Source organism: Bufo gargarizans, chromosome 10, assembly GCF_014858855.1.
Source record: "Bufo gargarizans isolate SCDJY-AF-19 chromosome 10, ASM1485885v1, whole genome shotgun sequence".
NCBI classification, from domain to species: domain Eukaryota; kingdom Metazoa; phylum Chordata; class Amphibia; order Anura; family Bufonidae; genus Bufo; species Bufo gargarizans.
The window spans coordinates 60,391,353-60,410,702 of NC_058089.1; the positions used below are offsets into that span (position 1 = coordinate 60,391,353).

Genomic DNA, 19,350 nt, shown 5'->3' on the forward strand with positions numbered 1-19,350 from the left:
GCAGTCCCTCCCTAGTTATTGGATTAATTTGGTATTCCTACTCCATGTAGTGCTGTCATGGAGGACGTCCTGGAAAGTAAGAATTAGTCTTACCGGTAATGATGTTTCCAGGAGTCCGACATGACAGCACTGGTAGTTCCCTCCCTATTAGTTAATTGTTTCTTTTTTGCTATGATACCCATTATTGTGTGATAATCTATAAAACACTGGTGAAGGTGGGTGGGGGGGAGCTTTTAACCTCTGTTTCCTGTCCCAATAGTGGGCGGGGGAGACAACCTCCATGTAGTGCTGTCATGTCGGACTCCTGGAAACATCATTACCGGTAAGACTAATTCTTACTATTGACTTATAGGATAGCTGCCTTACATCTGGTGGCATTAGAGGCAAAGCTTGTTAAGAGCTCATTTGCATTTCTTCCCTCCCAGAGGAGCATGTATGGCCTATAAGTCTCCTCACACTGATTAAGGTGCTCTCTCCCTAAGGCGAGTTAGTTTCCCCCTTTGTCCATTCACAATGTCATGATCTTCCAGAGGATTTTGTAAGATTATTGGGCAGTTTCTCTGCCTACAAGATATTCTCACAGATACTTGGTTTACTTTTGCAGCTCAAAACTGAATTAGACTCACCAGAGATCACATGCCTCTTCCCAGCAAAAATTTTATAACATGAACAGAGTTGAGAAAAAGACCTTAATCCTAACTTCTACAAACCTATGAATACAGAATCAACCTAATCAAACTAATATGAAAAGTTATTCTAAAAATCTTCATCTACTTGCATATTATAAGTTATAAAAGCAAGAATTAGTCTTTATGTAGAAAACTATGATTTAAATCAAGCCTTACTGACTAGTGATTTAAATCAAATCCACCCTGATGCTACCATACTCAAGCCTCAGAAATGGAAGAGCACCTTGTGGATTTGGGGCCTTAGGATATGATCACGTAAATCCAGATTTGATCACAGAAAACTGACATTTTCCACAGTGAACTCCGCCCTCTACAGCTTTTCTTGGACTTCCATGGAAAAAATATCAGCATGTGTACATGGTGGCATTTTCCAATGCTAAATTGAGATCCACATCTGAAGTGGCATGTTACTTCTTAGAAGCAGATTGCTAGAGGATTTTGTATTGAAGTGAGTGGGATAGCGGAAAAAGCACTACCCGTTTTAGAAGCTGTTTTAGTGAAGTTCCTGCCACCAAAAATGCTTCTCAATTATATCTCTAGCAAGGGCTGAAGAAAAAAAACACGGTCCTAACTTCCTCATACACATGCTACATACCAAATATGTGTTTACACTGGAATACTACTAAAGAAAGAACATGGTAAAAAGCTTGTCAGATGGTGAGGTGGAGGACATTTCAGGGAGCCTAAAGACATGCCTCATTTAGGTCAGTACAGGTTTATGTTAGGACGACTTGTGCTGTTCAGGACTGTTTTGAGGTGTACACATAAGCTGCTTACTTAATGCGGCTTGTACAATACATTTATGTTATCTAGCACATACTCAGGAATATCATCATACACTGATTTATTTTTATTTTTTGCATTATACTCAGTGTTTGAATACTCCAATTAAAGTCTTTATTTACTTTGTACAGACCTTTGCACATTTACATATCACTTTGTTATGAATAATGCATACTCTCCATGTATTATGTAATAATATATTTAATGTTGGCTGAGCATAGCTTGATCATGTTTTAGATCAGTTTTGGTATAACACTTTTGTCGGGTTTTATTACTTTCACACTAGCGGCAGTCAGACATGTAGTTTCATTCCAGCCGCCTCTCGGCCTCTACCCTTTTATGACCAAGGGGGTCTCTAAATATGGATAACAACATTGCAAATATCACCACCAAAAATGTATGGACCAAAAATAAATTCTAAGCATAATCTGGGGAAATCCAGATTTTAGCTATCACAGTGCAATGTGCGAATTCTGTGGCCTTTCCACACACACACACAAAAATTGTCAACAGAGCATGCTAAATGGGTTTTAGAAAAATACTGCAAAATACTGTGCACCTTACCCACACGATGTCATACAAGAGTCTCTAATTACAAGCACTCAGTGAGATTTTATTTACCGCCTCACCACCCCCACAGTCCCACCGCTACATACATCCACGAGTCTGTATAGTTTATTTATTTTGCTCCATTAAAATAAAACATTACAGGCAGAGGATAATGTACAGATAATGGGGAAACAGAGTAAAGCACAAAGGAAGGTGGAGAGAAGAGAAAGTGATTTCACAAGGAAGGGGGTGTGAAGGAGAACACAGAGCAGGTCACTTATAGAGAATGTCGTAGTGTCCAGGTCTGTAGAGCAGGAACACCTGTGGATCTGAACCCTCAGGAAACACGTGGGTGACTGTGCTGCCCCCCTCACCCCTGTCCATATATTCAACCTGGATAGAAACATTCAAGGCTTGGGAGAGAGCAATGATGTGAATGTGGTCACTTTCCTTACACATGGGCTCAACTTCCTGAGCAGGGATGAAACAAACATTGAAGGAAGGAGAGAGAATAAAAAAAAATGATATCAATATCCTCGTTATTGCATCTGATAGCACAAACATTGATAAAGCAACATGATGTACTGAATCACATTATTGTGGTGTAAGAATAATGTAAATTGAATTTTATGTAGTCAAAAAGCTTCTAATAACAAACACAAGGCACCAAGTACTTACTTTCTATAAAAAAAAGTTCAACAGTTTTAAAACATACAGATCAATACTAATCAGCTGAAAGTATGATATAGTCCGCCTAGAACACTAAAAATGGTAGGCAGGAATATGAACATTACCTCTGGCAGAGAAATGCCATCAAGTTGTGTCAACCCCAACTAATGCCGGCCCTTGGTGAACATCTCATCTTCCAACCATACATACAACCAGAGGTCGCACTACATTTGTTCCGGAAGAGTAAAAATACTCCTCTTACCATTTTTGAGGAGTATTTTTAGCCAAGAAGTACAAAAATTGCAGTTATTCAAATACATAGGACTACACTTGTTCACATCTGCATCAGAGGCTCCGTTCGGGCGTCTGTTGCAGATTCTGTCAATAAGACCAGACAAAAAAACACCACACGCAGCACTTTTTTGTCTGGTAAAAACAGGGTTCCACATGGCGACCAGACTTTGTAGTCTTGTCTCCATTTGCGCCTAGACCCTCCTCCGTTCTCCCTCTTTAAGAAGAACAGGCTTTCATCCAGCAGACACCCACGAGTTGCATCGACATGGCACGTAGTGCTCTCAGCACAAGCCATGTCCTCCTCAGCAGCACAGGGGAGAATGAGGCAGTCCCTCCCCCCTGTACCGCTGCTGCCACCAATGGACTGATAGCAGGGTGGAGGGGCCACCAATGAATATAGTGTATGCTTCAATACAGGGTGCCGGCCACATCCCATACTATAAGCATGCAGTATAGGGGGCAGTACACTGAATATTGTGCTGAGAAGAAAGGGTAATTAGATTAAAGCATAGCTTGTGGATGTGTGATCCAGTTCTGTTTTTCTCTATTTGATATGTGAAGTCCTATTCACCCCAATATCCTATTCACCCCTAAAGCTCTATTAGAGTGAATAGGACAAGGGATGAAAAGATCCCAGGTTCTAGCCCCTAAGGGGGGAAATAGTAAGATAAAAAATAAAATATAAAAAATAAAATTATATAATATATATATATATATATATATATATATATATATATATATATATATATATAAATATAAATAATAAAAAAAAGTTTAAATCACCCCCTTTCCCAATTTTACATATAAAATATATAAACATATCGCCACGCCTGAAAAAGTGCAAACTATTAAAATATTAAACGACTTTTTTTTTTGTCACCTTGTCCCCCCCAAAAAGTAGGATAGGACTGTTCTATTATGGTCCAGACATTCCATAAAATGCGGAATGCATGCGACTTTTTTGGCATTTTATTTTTTTTGCATGGTATCGAATGGTATTGAGTATCGCAATACTTTTTTATGGTATCGAAATTGAATTGGAAGTTGGTCCCATAGACTTTCTATTGAGGCAATCTTCACTACCGTGCTCAGCAATGAGGAGAAGCAGAACTCGGGTGAGTGCTTTAGACTCCTTGTTATAGAGATCAGAGGGGGTCTCGGAGCTGGGATCCCCACTAATGCCTACCAAGGCAACTTACCCCACTAGGCGCCACCAGGTGAAGATCACACACTGCTGTAGGACTCTCCCTCCCAACTTGCACGGTGCACTGAATAGTCCAGCAGCCCGCTCAAACCGATCAATAACAAAGCTCCTTGATGTGTGGAGCTTTATTAATGGTTATTTTAGGCATGGGCAGAATTGCTGCTCTGCCTATGCCGTTCATAGAGTGCCCTGCGCTGATGACGGGCAGTGAAAATGGCCTGAAAAGGCATCTATGACTCTTGTAGGGGCGTTATTGCGATCTCTGAACACAACCATGTATCAACTCAAATCAATCTACATATACTCTAGTATGTCTAATATATATCTGTCCTTAGGGACTGATATAGGACTACTGAGAATTTTATCCGCGCAAAAAATGTTTCAACAAAGAGGGGAAAATGTACATGTTGTACATCTAATATAAAACCACTGAGAGGAAGGTCGATCTGTATATCACCAAGCTTAGGGTCTACAGCATCTCTAAATACTTCTGTTAAGCATTGTGCGCTGCAGCACCCATGGCGAGTTTGAAAGAGGCAGTGTACAATTGTATTACCTGCTGGCAGAATTCCTTGACGCTCCTTCCACCTTCTATAAAGTGCTGGTAGAAGACAGTCTCTCTCTGCAAGTGGCCAGAGGTCAGAAGACGCAGGTAGACGACCACATAATCTGAAATAGTCTGCTCATTAAATGCAGCTAGTAGCTCTGACACTGCCGGGCGTTTCTCTACAAGAGCAATTAGATCCATAAACTGTGAATGCAAGAAAACAAGAAGTCTCATGGAATGATGTTCACCACATAGCTAAAGTCCTGTACCGTTTCAATGAGAAATTAGCTGACAGCTACACCTAACAAGCTCCCCATACACATGTATGCTCAGTTAAGCCAGACATGCATGTGTTTTCAATGGGAAGAAAGCTGCTGCCAGATACCTATGGGGGTAGCTCATCTCCTTTCAAAACAGGGGTCTGTTGGATTTTCAAATGCTCAGTCCCTTAACATATGTCGAACAAACGTCTGACATGCTTTATATACTGATGAATGTCCAAAAAATAAAAAAATGGAGACAGCACGTCCAAAAGGCGGAACTTTATTCCAGATGCAACGATTCGGCTTAGTGATAGACTTTGTCAAGCATTTATTTTTTGGACATTCATTAGTTGTTATTTTTGGGGGCCTTTTTACCACCTCCCCTGGAGACAAGCACCCGCAGCATTATTACTTAGGAGTGCTGTTCACCCGTGTTTATGCTTTCATATACATGAGGTGGTCAGCCATTCCTGTCAAAATCAGCAAGTCGGCCAACCCAACTCAAATGTGTACTGCCACCTTAGAGAGAACCTGTCAGGCGATTTATGGTGCCCTATGTTTGGGCAAAGCGTGAGAGAAAGCTGAGCTCCATTATGTAACTAGGTTCTTATGATTTAACCAGAGGTTGCGCTACATTTTTACCAGAAGAGTGAAAATACTACCCTTCTAAAGATGGCGCCGCTTATAAGTGGAGCGGACACCATAGCTGTGGGGTGCCTACTGTTTTATACAGTAGACACCCGCGGTTCATGTGCTGGTCGCGGACATTTAACACTTCAGATGCCGTGGTCAATCCTGACCCCGGCGGCAATCAGAGGAGCCAGAGATTGTATACAGTAGCCCGTCATAGAGAATGACAGGAGGCTGCTGCATAGTGTTTCCTATGGAGCCCCTGTCTGTAGCAGGGCTCCATAGGAAACTAGTACATTTCTCATAGACTCTAATGCTAATGCACTGGAGTCTATGAGAATAGCAACCTAACGATTGTTCTAGTTCCCGAATACACAAGACTTTTTTTGTGTGTAAAATTGCAGTCGTCAATGACACTTGTACATGCGTAGTTGCGACCTCTAGATTTAAAAAAAATTCCTGAGCGAATCCTGACAGAAGTCCTAGTAGAGACAGCGAGTCCTTGTTGCTCCATCTCTCCCTGTATCTGTGTGTCAATCACTGTGCGTGGGCGAGTAATCAGGACTCTTACTGCCTCTCCTAGGTGTCCTGGCAGCATTTACTCTGCAAGTCATAAACCGATATATAACAGAGCTCAGCTACACATCCCTCCATCATATCCTGTTCTCAGGCACCAGAATACACCTGGCAGGTTTGCTGCAAGACAAACCGTCCACAAAAGAAATTGCCCTGAAAAGAAAAAGATTACAGGAGGTAGTCAAAGGGGCGCACAATTAACAAGTAGGGAACAGTGCTTACTGTGTTATGGAAATCTTCTATAGTAAATTCTGTAAACCCTTGTCTGATTAGCTCTTCCTTACTCTGCAATGCCACCTCCTTAAACCTACAAGAGAACAGAGGGTTAAACATAGCTAAGAAGAAAAACGAATAAGTGATAGCAGTGCCATGTACTACTCTAGAATGAGGAGTTACCAGTTTGAGAGCATCCTGGTCATTGCTCCTTATTAAATCTCAGTTTCAGACTTTTGATCAAGTCTGAATGACAAAAATCCTGAAACAATATCTGTTGCAATGCTGATTAAAGAGAACCTGTCGCCATGAAATGCAGTGCAGTCTGCAGGCAGCATGTTACAGAGCAGATTAATATATAGGGGGTCATTTAGTAAACACAAATACGCCTAAAGTAGGCGTATTTCTGGCGCAGATTGCAGTGCAAAGGATCTGCGACTTCTCCCAGCTCACGGCAGGTCTAAAAAAGTGGGCGTGGTGTTGGTAGGGAAGGGGAGGAGCTAGCAGGGAAGCCATGTTACATTTAGAAGCAGCGGTGGATCTGCTGAAGTTATGACGTAGCCGGTGCCCCTTCATAACTCCAGCAGATCCACCGCCAGCGCAGGACCTTATTAAGACCGGCGTCTAAAACGTCAGAATAAATGTGCCTCATAGTTTTGTTGGAAAGGCCTGAGTAAAACTTGTAATTCTGTAAACGTGGCCTTATCAGTGACTGGCAGCTCCTCTGCATACATACATGAATGGAGAATGCCACCAGTCACTGATAACACCTGCTCAGCTCCTCCTGCACTATACCGCGCTGGAGACGTTACACAGTAGAACTGCAGTGTGCATTAAGAACTTCCTTTGATAAGAAAATGTACAATCACACAATGAACGGATCCAGTCACAAAATGTGGGGCAATGTTCATGCTAAATAAACGTTGTGGTACTAGATCGACATAAAAGTTTCCTGACAGTCAGTTAAAGGTGGTGTATGGGGAGGTTGCTCGTCTGCACTGGGTTCATGCAGTGAGCGGATGGACACAAGGCGCAATTCACAACCCAGTTGAGGATCCAAAATATTTTTTATTTTTTGATTAGCAAAGACGACGCGTTTCGGGGTACGCAGACCCCTTTATCAAGTCTGTATCCTTGTCACCGTGGGCTAATTGGAGGTCACTCTCGTTGGAGATCCCTTATTTGGGGTGGTTTTATGTTGCGGTCCGCACTAAAAAAATATATTTCGTATCCTCAACTGGGTTGTGAATTGCGCCTTGTGTCCATCCGCTCACTGCATGAACCCAGTGCAGACGAGCAACCTCCCCATACACCACAATTCGCACCAAAGTGGCGGCTTGGCTCCCGCCCATGGTCAACTTGGACGTCAATCGGCTGCACCAACCCACATCACCCCACGTTTTTACCGCCACCAGAACTGTACTACCAAAAGTACAATCTAACCAAGGTGAGTAGCAACCACTCACCCTGGCTAGAAACAAGTAACAACATTTCTTGTCAACCACCACCTATGAGCGCCTTCTCCCCTTTTCTTTTTGGCCATTTAATCACAGTCAGTTAAAGGGGTATTCCAGTTATGTGACGTTATCCCCTATGCACAGGATAGGAGACAACTATCAGATCGGCTATCTCTGGAACGCCCACTGAAAGGAATGGAGTTGCCAAGCACATGCCTGACTGGCGCCCCTATTCATTTTCCCAGTTCTTCTGATTGGTGGGAGTTCCAGGAGTAAGACCTCCACAGATCTAATAGTTATATCCTGTCATGTGGATAACGTCACAAAATTGGAACACCCCTTTAATTGTATGGCAGCAGAACTTCACATCCAAGTTATTTGCACCTTATGATGAATCCCCTAGTCCTCTAATGAATGACAAGCCTGTCTGTGCTTCCATTAAAGGGATTCCATCTTATTAGGTAAAATAATACCAATGTGTGCTATACGTAGAGTATTACAACAAGATGGGGGGGGGGGGGGAGGTGTTATCCTGAAAATCTCTTTGAAAAATAATGTCCATCTTAGATAAAGTAAATCACCTGTATAAAAGATCTTAAAGGGGTTTTGCAGCCTGTTTATATTGATGACCTATCCTCAGGATGTGTCATCAGTATATGATCAGCAGGTGTCCGACATCTGGCGATCAGCTGAAGAGGAGACTGCGTTCCATGCGAGCGCTGCTTCCTCTTCATTACACTACGTGTTGTATCCCTTGCAGCGGTGGCGTAGTGTAATTACAAGAACTCGCATATTCGTATCTTAGCCATCTGTGGCGGAGATCAGAATATCTATTTTATGCAGTGCCCAGCGTTACAGGAAGCTCTGCTATGCCGTTTCTATAGCTTCCATGAACTGGCTGTTTCCATAATTCCAGCCACTGCATAAGACAGATATTTGGATCCCAGTCATGAATGACTGAGATGAGAATGTCCCTTTAGACCATTTCTTATTTATTTATACCTGTACTAGGAAACGCTGGGTGACAACAAACTTGTCTGCATTTCCAGTAGGAGCAGGTACTTGCCAGCTCAATTTTCATGGCATCCATAAAATCTGTAATAGTAATGCAATGATAAATTGTCGGCACGTTTTCTTATTATAATGATGGCAATATTGTTCATCACTCAGATTTTCAGGAAAATATATAAGAAATAGTTGCATATATATTTTTCTAATCAAACTGAACTAGACAATTTTTTCATCTAGAAGGACAGTTCCCTTTTATTGTGTCCTTTGTGATACGGCCATAGCAGAGAAATCACTTCTGTGTAATTACAGCACGTGTATTGCATATTCTGAGAATGATGGGGAAGGTCATGTGCACAAGGAACCAACCACTGTGGAGGTTGCCAGTTTTTTTTTTTTTTTTCATTTAATCTATAAGAAATAGAACTAAAAAACATAACTTATGCCGCAGGCTCAGGAGCTGTAACATACACACAGCTGATAACTGCAGGGTGCAACGAGCTGCCATGGCAGCAAAGGTCCCCGATCTGCTACATACATGATCACTGCGACTGTAATGACAAACTGTAAAATAAACTAAAAGGTGCAATAGCTACTGTCAAAAGGGAGACGACTATCATTCAGACCAATATCCTACCACAGTGTCCGGCCCACTAGTAGGTAAACCCACCACCTCACCTTTCAAGTTCACTTCCTCCATCCAGTAGAGCTTCCAAATAGGCATAGCCAAAGGCTCTGTAGAAACAGTTGCCATCTGGTCTTGTTCGACGAATGTGAGTGTATCTCCTGTGCAAGTCCTGGCAAAAAAATATATATATTAGGCTTCACATCTGCGGCTGGCTGATCGGGTAGAGAATGCTGGAAATCGCCCGGATTAGGGCACTTTCACACTAGCGGCAGGACGGATCCGACAGGCTGTTCACCCTGTCGGATCCTTCCTACCGCTATTTCGCCGTGCCGCCGCTCTGTCCCCATTGACTATAATGGGGACGGGGGCGGAGCTCTGACGCAACACGGCAGTACGCGGTGAGAGGCCCCTAACTAAAAAAATCGGACATGCAGTACTTTTAATCTGGCGGCGTTTCGCCGTGCACTGCCGTGGCTCCACCCCCGTCCCCATTATAGTCAATGGGGATGGAGCTGCAGTCCAGTTGCACGGCAAAATAGCAGCAGGACAGATCCGACAGGGTGAACAGCCTGTCGGATCCATCCTGCCGCTAATATGAAAATACCCTTATAGTCACTGGGGTCCTGTGGGCAGGTGGCGGTATTCGGCAATGCTGGATCTGGAAAATTCCGGTAGACTGCCGCAGATATGAAGCTAGCCCAATGGTCTGGTGTCACAGACAGGAGCTTTTGTGAAATATTTAACACAGAAAAGTTTTTTCTAGAAGTATTGTTTTCACCCTTGAAGTGTGTTTTTTGGTTCAATGACTGAAAAAAACAACGCTAGTGTGTTGGCATTTTTGTAAGGCCTCATGCACACAGCCGTATGTATTTTGTGGTCCGCAAAAAATAAGTTTTTCTGTATTTTGTGGAATGGAACAGATGGCCCCTAATAGAACAGTCCTATCCTTGTCTGTAACGAGGACAATAATAGGACATGTTCTATTTTTTTGCGGAACGGAAATACAGACATACGGAAACTGAATGCACATTGAGCAACTTCAGTTTTTTTTGTGGACCCATTGAAATGAATGGTTCTGCATATAAAAAAAAGGAACAGACACAGAAAGAAAATACGGTTGTGTGCGTGAGCCATTAACAATGCATTTTCCTCATAGAGGAAGTGACATTGAGACACATAAAAAATAAATAAATACTAAATAAGTATACAAAAAAAAAAACATTAAAAACAACACCAAGTGCCAAAACACACTATACAGAAAAACTGCCTTAGGGCCATTTCAAGTGGAGTCTTTTGGTGCCGATTTTGGAGCATTTCTGCCTTGAAATGAGCTACAAAAAACGCCCCAAAACAGCCTCCCTTTCATTTCAATGGGAAGCAGTACTTTTTTAACACATGTGAAAAAGAAGCGTGGAAGAAAGAAGCAACTTCTCATAGCATGCGCTGAATCTCCCACTGAAATGAACAAGAAGCTGGAAAAAAACAGCTCCATGTAAGTTCTGCATTTAAAAAAAAAAAAAAAAAAATAAATATTTTTTAACCCCTCTAGCGCTGGTTTACTATGCATTCTGTATTCAGAATGCTATTATTTTCCCTTATAACCATGTTATAAGGGAAAATAATACAATCTTCAGAACATCAATCCCAAGCCCGAACTTCTATGAAGAAGTTCGGGTTTGGGTACCAAACATGCGCGATTTTTCTCACGCGAGTGCAACGCATGACAATGTTTTGCACTCGCGCGGGAAAATCGCGCATTTTCCCGCAACGCACCCGGCTCTTATCCGGGCAAAAAAACTGATGCCTGCGTGAAAGAGGCCTAACAAGTGCTACAAAAACACTGAGCAAGTCAGGCAATTTTTTTTATTTATTTAGGTATTTCTTTGCCCAAACATATACACAACACAAAACTGTGTGGACGCCCAAGTAGGGAGCTCTTAACTATTCAGCTGTCACAATAACAAGGCATTTGTTCCTATAAATACCTTTATCTTGTCTTGGTAAATTTGGTCATCGGAAGCATATTCCTGGTAGAGTACAGAGAGTTCCAACCGGTCAGACAGAAGTGGAGTGTGCCCAGCAATCTAATACAACGAGAGACAATTACCATCCAATGAATTGTCCATGGACTGCCCACACCACATCCCAGCGCTCAGAGATAAGCGGCGTTCATTCTAAAGGCTGTATTACACAGCCAGATCAGGCAGGCAATCGTCGGGAGGGAAGCGTTCTTTCCCGGCAATTTCAGTATAGGGAGAAGCAATCGTTATGCCATCTTTTCTATACTGAATCATTGTTTGCCGGCAGCAGATTTTGACGACCTGCCGCCTGCAAATGATGATCTTTAGACCTGCTGAAAAATTTGGTTTACCGAACAAACAAGTGTTTGGTCATTCACTGGGTAATTGGCAGCATTATTACACTGCAGACATGCTCCTTAGCGATGATCTGGCAGTGTAATACTGCCGCCATTTACTCGATGAATCATCTGGCAGACAATCTATCTAATAGAGCCTAAAGGGGTTCTCCGGGAAAGATAAAAATGGAAATACTGAAAAAACATATTATAAATAAACTCTTAGATGCCTTTAATTATTCATAATGGCTTTTTAGTCTAGAGGACAAATCAGAGGGAACAAAAATGGAATGACAGCTCTTAGATATATGGTCAGAACACCCGTCTTTCTCGTAACACTACAGGACGGCCTGTGTGAGAGCACAGACACCTATTGTAAAGTCTGCCGGTCTCAGCACTGTGAAGCGGTATATTACGTGCAGATGACCAGTGATTGCCAGTTTGCATTTTTTGCCTGCAAACACATGCGGGCTGCCATCTTAACTCACAAGTCCGGCGATGCACAGGTAAGCCCTTACCCTGTGCCCCGAGCCGGTCTGAAACAAACGCGGTCATTGGGAGCAGGCAGTTCTAAGAACAGCCGTCGGGGACCTTCATCGGGCTGTTCTCGGAACTGCCTGCTCCCGGTGACCGCATTTGTTTCAGACCGGCTCGCGGCGCAAGCACAGATAAGGGCTTACCTGTGCATCGCCGGACTGGTGAGTTAAGATGGCAACCCGCATGTGTTCGCGGGCGAACACTACGAACTGGCAATCACTGCAGATGACCGCTCCGCTGTGTCCCTGTGTCTCAGAAAGGAGTTCACCTCATCCCGTACTCGGACGCTGAAGTGTTTTCTAATGACGCTCCTCCCCCACAGCAGCGCGTCTGGTCCTCATTCCTACACTTCAGCCTCCGAGTATGGGATGAGGTGAACTCCTTTCTGAAGCCCAGGAACACAGCGGAGCGGTCATCTGCACGTAATACACCGCTTCACAGTGCCGAGGCCGGCAGACTTTACAATGGGTGTCTGTGCTCTCACACAGGCCGTCCTGTAGACCCCTAGACGAAACGATCCATTATAAATATTTAAAGGCATTTAAGAGTTTATTTATAGCATGTTTTTTCAGTATTTTTATCATCATCTTTCCCGGAGAACCTCTTTAAGTATCTATTCAAATTAGCCTGAACGCAGCTAACAAAAGCGATATCTTGGCTAACATGTGTGGAGTCAGCGAGCCCAGGCGACACCAACCTCCTGCTGTATACGGTCCTGCTGGGCAATGATCGCTTCATCGTACGTCAGGCAATTTACACCTGAAAATATACAAGAGGAAAACAGTGACAGAAAAGGTTCCGTTTCCACACAGCCCTTCATATGACGGGCACCGCTATCCGCACACGACAGTCTGAGCAATTAATACAAAACTTGTGGAGTATGGTGCTCCAGGTTATTTAGAGGTGCAAGCCTTCTAAAGGGGTTCTCCGGAAAAAAATAATAATACATGCCTGTGTGGTGAGTAAATTAAAATGGCTGCCACCCTGGCTGCTAACCTCCGGGTCTGCAGCTGTGGAGAAACTACGACTCCCAGCATGTACCATTCTTTTCTATGAAGTTCTGAGAACAGCCAAGCAAGTGTGCATCTTGGGAGTCGTAGTTTTACCACAGACAGAGGTTAGCCAGCACAGCCCTAGACCGAAAAAAATGTCCTATCCTTGTCTGTAAAACAGCCAAGAATAGGACATGTTCTATTTTAGCGAATCGGACATACGGATGCAGACCCTGTCCGCATCTTTTGTGGCCCCATTGAGATGAATGGGTCTATACACTCACCTAAAGAATTATTAGGAACACCTGTTCTATTTCTCATTAATGCGATTATCTAGTCAACCAATCACATGGCAGTTGCTTCAATGCATGTAGGGTTGTGGTCCTGGTCAAGACAATCTCCTGAACTCCAAACTGAATGTCAGAATGGGAAAGAAAGGTGATTTAGTCAATTTTGAGCGTGGCATGGTTGTTGGTGCCAGACGGGCCGGTCTGAGTATTTCACAATCTGCTCAGTTACTGGGATTTTCACGCACAACCATTTCTAAGGTTTACAAAGAATGGTGTGAAAAGGGAAAAACATCCAGTATGCGGCAGTCCTGTGGGCGAAAATGCCTTGTTGATGCTAGAGGTCAGAGGAGAATGGGCCGACTGATTCAAGCTGATAGAAGAGCAACGTTGACTGAATTAACCACTCGTTACAACCGAGGTATGCAGCAAAGCATTTGTGAAGCCACAACACGCACAACCTTGAGGCGGATGGGCTATAACAGCAGAAGACCCCACCGGGTACCACTCATCGCCACTACATATAGGAAAAAGAGGCTACAATTTGCACAAGCTCACCCAAATTGGACTGTTGAAGACTGGAAAAATGTTGCCTGGTCTGATGAGTATCGATTTCTGTTGAGACATTCAAATGGTAGAGTCTGAATTTGGCGTAAACAGAATGAGAACATGTATCCATCATGCCTTGTTACCACTGTGCAGGTTGGCGGTGGTGGTGATGGTGTGGGGATGTTTTCTGGGCACACTTTAGGCCCCTTAGTGCCAATTGGCCATCGTTTAAATGCAAAGGGCTACCTGAGCATTGTTTCTGACCATGTCCATCCCTTCATGACCACCATGTACCCATCCTCTGATGGCTACTTCCAGCAGGATAATGCACCATGTCACAAAGCTCGAATCATTTAAAATTGGTTTCTTGAACATGACAATGAGTTCACTGTACTAAAATGGCCCCCACAGTCACCAGATCTCAACCCAATAGAGCATCTTTGGGATGTGGTGGAACGGGAGCTTCGTGCCCTGGATGTGCATCCCTCAAATCTCCATCAACTGCAAGATGCTATCCTATCAATCATAAGTCCGACAGGATTGTGGATGAGGAGATGTAGCGCTGAGCTGCGGGACATCTACAATCCTGTGGGATCGTCAGTGTGACCGGGAATGGTATGTAACAGCCGGCCGCAGTCTGTAATCTGCATTTTACAAAGGGTTTTTCTCAATGTCTAACAGAATGGCAGTCGCTTTATTTTACTGCACTGATTAACCTAGAGAGAATGAGCAGGTTCTGCTAATTAAAAACTTATTTATACATTTAATGATAATGTTTTTAACTGTTTTTGCTTATTTTCTTGGAGAGGCCTTGTAATGAACGAGACATGCCTTCTGGCAGATTTCGTCCTTCCTTTACATTACTCATTCCTTATCAACCCAATTCTGGCTTTGGTTAAAATGATCGCGGCGGTGCACATGCTGACTTTTTTTTTTTTTGTCACTTCAATAGAAATGTCCTGTCCTTGTCCGCAAAACAGACAAGAATAGGACATGTTCTAGCTTTTTTATGGGGCTGCGGAATGGACATACGGATAGCACACAGTGTACTGTCTGCAGATTTTGGGGCCCCACTTATAGGGGTTCTTTACCTTTTCCTTACTGATGATCTATCCTCAGGATAGGTCATCAGCATGTGATCTGTGGGGGTCTGACACCCGGGACTACCGCCAATCAGCTGTTTCATAAGGCAGCGACGCTCGCAGTAACGCCAATGCCTTTTCACAGGACAGTGACACCACGGCTATGCCATGTGAATGGGGCTGAGCTGCGTCCCAGGCCATGTGACATGTGACGTCACTGGCCTACAGGAAGCCGCGCCACTACTGCGAGCGTCGCTGCCTTCTCAAACAGCTGATCAGCAGGGGGCCCCGGGTGTTGGACCCCCACTGATCAGATGCTGATGACCAATCCAGAGGATAGATCGTCAGTAAGAAAAAGCTACAGAACCCTTTAGATGAACAGGTCCACACACCGCATCTGATCAGCAAAAAATGTGGATTGGATAAAGACCAAACATATGGTCGTGTGCAAGAGCCCTTAATATGTATCCGCCTCCTATATACACCTTTAGGGCAGCACGGTGGCTCAGTGGTTAGCATTGGTACCTAGTAGCGCTGGGGTCCTGGGTTATTTTCCAACCAAGGACAACATCTGCATGGAGTTTGTATGTTCTCCCCGTGTTTGTGTGGGTTTCCTCCGGGTTTTCCGCTTTCCTTACACACTCCAAAGACATACTGATAGGGACCTTAGAGTGTGAGCTCTGCTGTGGACAGCTTGATGCTAATGTCTGTAAAGCGCTGCGGAATATAGTAGCGCTATATAAGTGCATTAAATAAATACATACTTTTTTATTATTACATTTTACTTTTTTGTGGTATGTGGCCGTCCCAACATCTCACTGTTATGACCCATGTAGATTTGACAGCCCAAGTTAGAGATTTTTTTCCCACCATTTATCCTATTAATAATGAGCAGGTTCTGACTAACACACTGGAAATCCTGAATGAATGAAGATGTAGTACACGGCTATAAGGCCTCAGGCACACGACCGTAGCAGGTTTTGCAGTGTACAAATTGCGGATCCGCAAAACACATATACCAGTCATGTGCGCTCCGCTTTTTGTGGAATGTCCGGCCCTATGACAGAAATGCCTATTCTTGTCTGCAAAACGGACAAGAATAGGAATTTTTTTTTTCTTGCAGGGCTGCGGAATGGAGTGCTGTCAGCATCTTTTGCAGCCCCACTGAATGGGTCCGCGTCCAAGCCTCACAAAATGCGGCATGGATGCGGACCAAAACTACGGTCACGTGCAGGAGGCCTAATGGTCCGTTCACACTGCGGTTAAAGGGAATCTGTCACTGTGTGCACAGATAGATAGCTGGCGTTCACCCGATTAAAACGCTGCACATCTGAGGCTCAGTTCTCGAGTGATACTTTTTCTTTATATGCAAATGACACCTTTGGTGCAACGAGGGCACCACCGTTGCTCTTGGTGCACCCAAACGCCACTCCTGTCTGTGGCCAGCCCCTTCCTGGCTGTTTTGATTGACAGGGCCAGGCAGGGGCAGCGCAGCGAGGGAGGGGCTGACCACAGAAAGGAGCAGAGCTTGGGTGCACCAAAAGCAATGGGGACGCCCTCATTGCACCAACGGCCTAATTCGCATACTAAGAAAGGAAAAGTCTAACCCGGAAACGGAGCCTCAGATCAATCAGATGAACCGCGGCTCTGTGCAGATGGATAGAGAGGTGGCTGGGGTACAGTGGAGGCCACGGGAAGCAGACTCACTGGGGTACAGTGGAGGCCACGGGAAGCAGACTCACTGGGGGTACAGTGGAGGCCACGGGAAGCAGACTCACTGGGGTACAGTGGAGGCCACGGGAAGCAGACTCACTGGGGTACAGTGGAGGCCACGGGAAGCAGACTCACTGGGGTACAGTGGAGGCCACGGGAAGCAGACTCACTGGGGTACAGTGGAGGCCACGGGAAGCAGACTCACTGGGGTACAGTGGAGTCCACGGGAAGCAGACTCACTGGGGTACAGTGGAGTCCACGGGAAGCAGACTCACTGGGGTACAGTGGAGTCCACGGGAAGCAGACTGACTCCTAGATGGATCTCTTTCTGCCGCAGTGACTGGTAGCAGCCACATGCCCACTCTGCTCCCCTCTATGGGCTGAATAGGACCCCCTGATACTTTAGTGCAGGCAATTCAAATGTAGTGTGAATTCAGCCCGAGATACATCAGCAGCACTAGTGTAAGAGTGTGTTCACACAGCGCCCGCTGTATAAGGGTAGACCCGGAGGGCCCTGCCGTTCTCTGTCCAGCGCAGTCTGCTGAGCTTTCTTCCACACATAACAATGGCTGGGCAGCGTTCACACTGCAGGAAATAAAGGCACAGCTGCAGCCTGTATGCAGTCAGGTACCGCTGCGGTTACACGTCGGGCCGCAGGCACTGCTTAGGGCTGAGCATCCCCATCCATCCTCCGCCCCTCTCACCGTCACAGTCGCTCTGGAGACGATCAGATTCTTCAGCCGCCATCTTTCCTTCGGTCCCCGCTTGCTATAACTTCCGGGAGACCCCAGACCGGAAGTCCGGCCTTCATTTCACCGAGGCCCCCGGATGTGGTGGTTGTTGTGGGAAATACGAATACAATACATTGCTTGGCGTCTGTGTCTTGTCAGTGCATCGTGTGTACAGGGAGCAGCGGTGCCGGGATACACAGGGTGCGGCACGTGGGCCTTAGGCTTCGTGCACAGGACTACAGATCAGATGCAAACCCATTCATTTCAATTGGGCCACAAAACATCCAGACAGCGCAGTGGGGCCCAAAACATCCAGACAGCGCAGTGGGCACAAAACATACATACAGAGAGGGCAGTGGGCACAAAACATCCAGACAGGGCAGTGGGCACAAAACATACAGACAGCGCAGTGGGGCCCAAAACATCCAGACAGCGCAGTGGGGCCCAAAACATCCAGACAGCGCAGTGGGGCCCAAAACATCCAGACAGCGCAGTGGGGCACAAAACATCCAGACGGCGCAGTGGGGCACAAAACCTACAGCGCAGGGGGCACAAAACATCCAGACAGCGCAGTGGGCCCAAAACATCCAGACGGTGCAGTGGGGCCCAAAACATCCAGACAGCGCAGTGGGGCCCAAAACATCCAGACAGCGCAGTGGGGCCCAAAACATACAGACAGGGCAGTGGGCACAAAACATCCAGACGGTGCAGTGGGGCCCAAAACATCCAGACGGCGCAGTGGGGCCCAAAACATCCAGACGGCGCAGTGGGCCACATTTGTCAAGCGCGCCTGTTTTTAGGTATAAAATTAGAGCGGCATATTTCATTTCTTTCTTTTGCCGAGTATCAAAAGACACACAGCAGTAGCTTATTTAAACTAGGTGTATTTTTTTAGGGCTCATTCACACAACCACATGAATGGGTCCACATCTGTTCCGTAATTTTGTGGAACGGGTGCGGACCAATTCATTTCAATTGGGCCACAAAAGATGCAGACAACACACAGTGTGCTGTCCACATCCTAAGGCCTCATGCACACGACCGTTGTGTGCATCTGTGGCCGTTGTGGCGTTTTCCGTTTTTTTCGCGGACCCATTGACTTTCAATGGGTCCGTGGAAAAATCGGAAAATGCACCGTTTTGCAGCCGAGGCCGTGATCCGTGTATCCTGTCCGTCAAAAAAATATGACCTGTCCTATTTTTTTGACGGACAACGGTTCACGGACCCATTCAAGTCAATGGGTCCGTGAAAGAACACGGATGCACACAAGATTGGCATCCGTGTCCGTAGGTTGCTTTCATACAGACGGATCCGAAGATCCGTCTGCATAAAAGCTTTTTCAGATCTAAGTTTTCACTTCGTGAAAACTCATATCCGACAGTATATTCTAACACAGAAGCGTTCCCATGGTGATGGGGACGCTTCTAGTTAGAATACACTACAAACTTTGTACAAGACTGCTGCCTGGCAGCACCCGATCTCTTACAGGGGGATATGATAGCACAATTAACCCCTTCAGGTGCGGCACCTGAATGGGTTAATTGTACTATCATATCCCCCTGTAAGAGATCAGGGCTGCCAGGCAGCAGGGGG

At 45.1% G+C, this 19,350-nt stretch overlaps 1 protein-coding gene across 2 annotated transcripts; it reads right to left on the reverse strand.

Moving 5' to 3' along the window:
• Nucleotides 1–2,137: 2,137 nt before the first annotated feature.
• On the reverse strand, nucleotides 2,138–17,824 carry OTUB1 (OTU deubiquitinase, ubiquitin aldehyde binding 1). Of its 2 annotated transcripts, XM_044270847.1 has the most exons (8): nucleotides 17,731–17,824; nucleotides 14,241–14,297; nucleotides 13,101–13,162; nucleotides 11,496–11,594; nucleotides 9,561–9,679; nucleotides 6,427–6,511; nucleotides 4,745–4,939; nucleotides 2,138–2,492 (listed from the first exon to the last, which is right to left on the reverse strand). In XM_044270847.1, the coding sequence occupies exons 1-8, from the start codon at nucleotides 17,771–17,773 to the stop codon at nucleotides 2,295–2,297; spliced, it is 858 nt and encodes a 285-aa protein (XP_044126782.1). In that variant the 5' UTR covers nucleotides 17,774–17,824; the 3' UTR covers nucleotides 2,138–2,294. The 2 variants fall into 2 exon arrangements, with proteins under 2 accessions (XP_044126782.1, XP_044126783.1); XM_044270848.1 differs by lacking the exon at nucleotides 14,241–14,297 and having other exon boundaries at nucleotides 17,731–17,806.
• Between the last annotated feature and the right edge of the window lie 1,526 nt (nucleotides 17,825–19,350).

What these genes read in the sequence shown, in the direction of transcription:
- OTUB1 (XM_044270847.1), bottom strand. Translation starts at nt 17,773, where the DNA reads ATGGCGGCTGAAGAATCTGATCGTCTCCAGAGCGACTGTGACG. An exon ending in GGAGGAAGTGAACTTGAAAG is followed by an intron (nt 6,512 to 9,560) that starts GTGAGGTGGTGG and finishes GTTCTCTTGTAG; the next exon opens with GTTTAAGGAGGTGGCATTGC. An exon ending in TCAAGGAATTCTGCCAGCAG is followed by an intron (nt 2,493 to 4,744) that starts GTAATACAATTG and finishes ATCCCTGCTCAG; the next exon opens with GAAGTTGAGCCCATGTGTAA.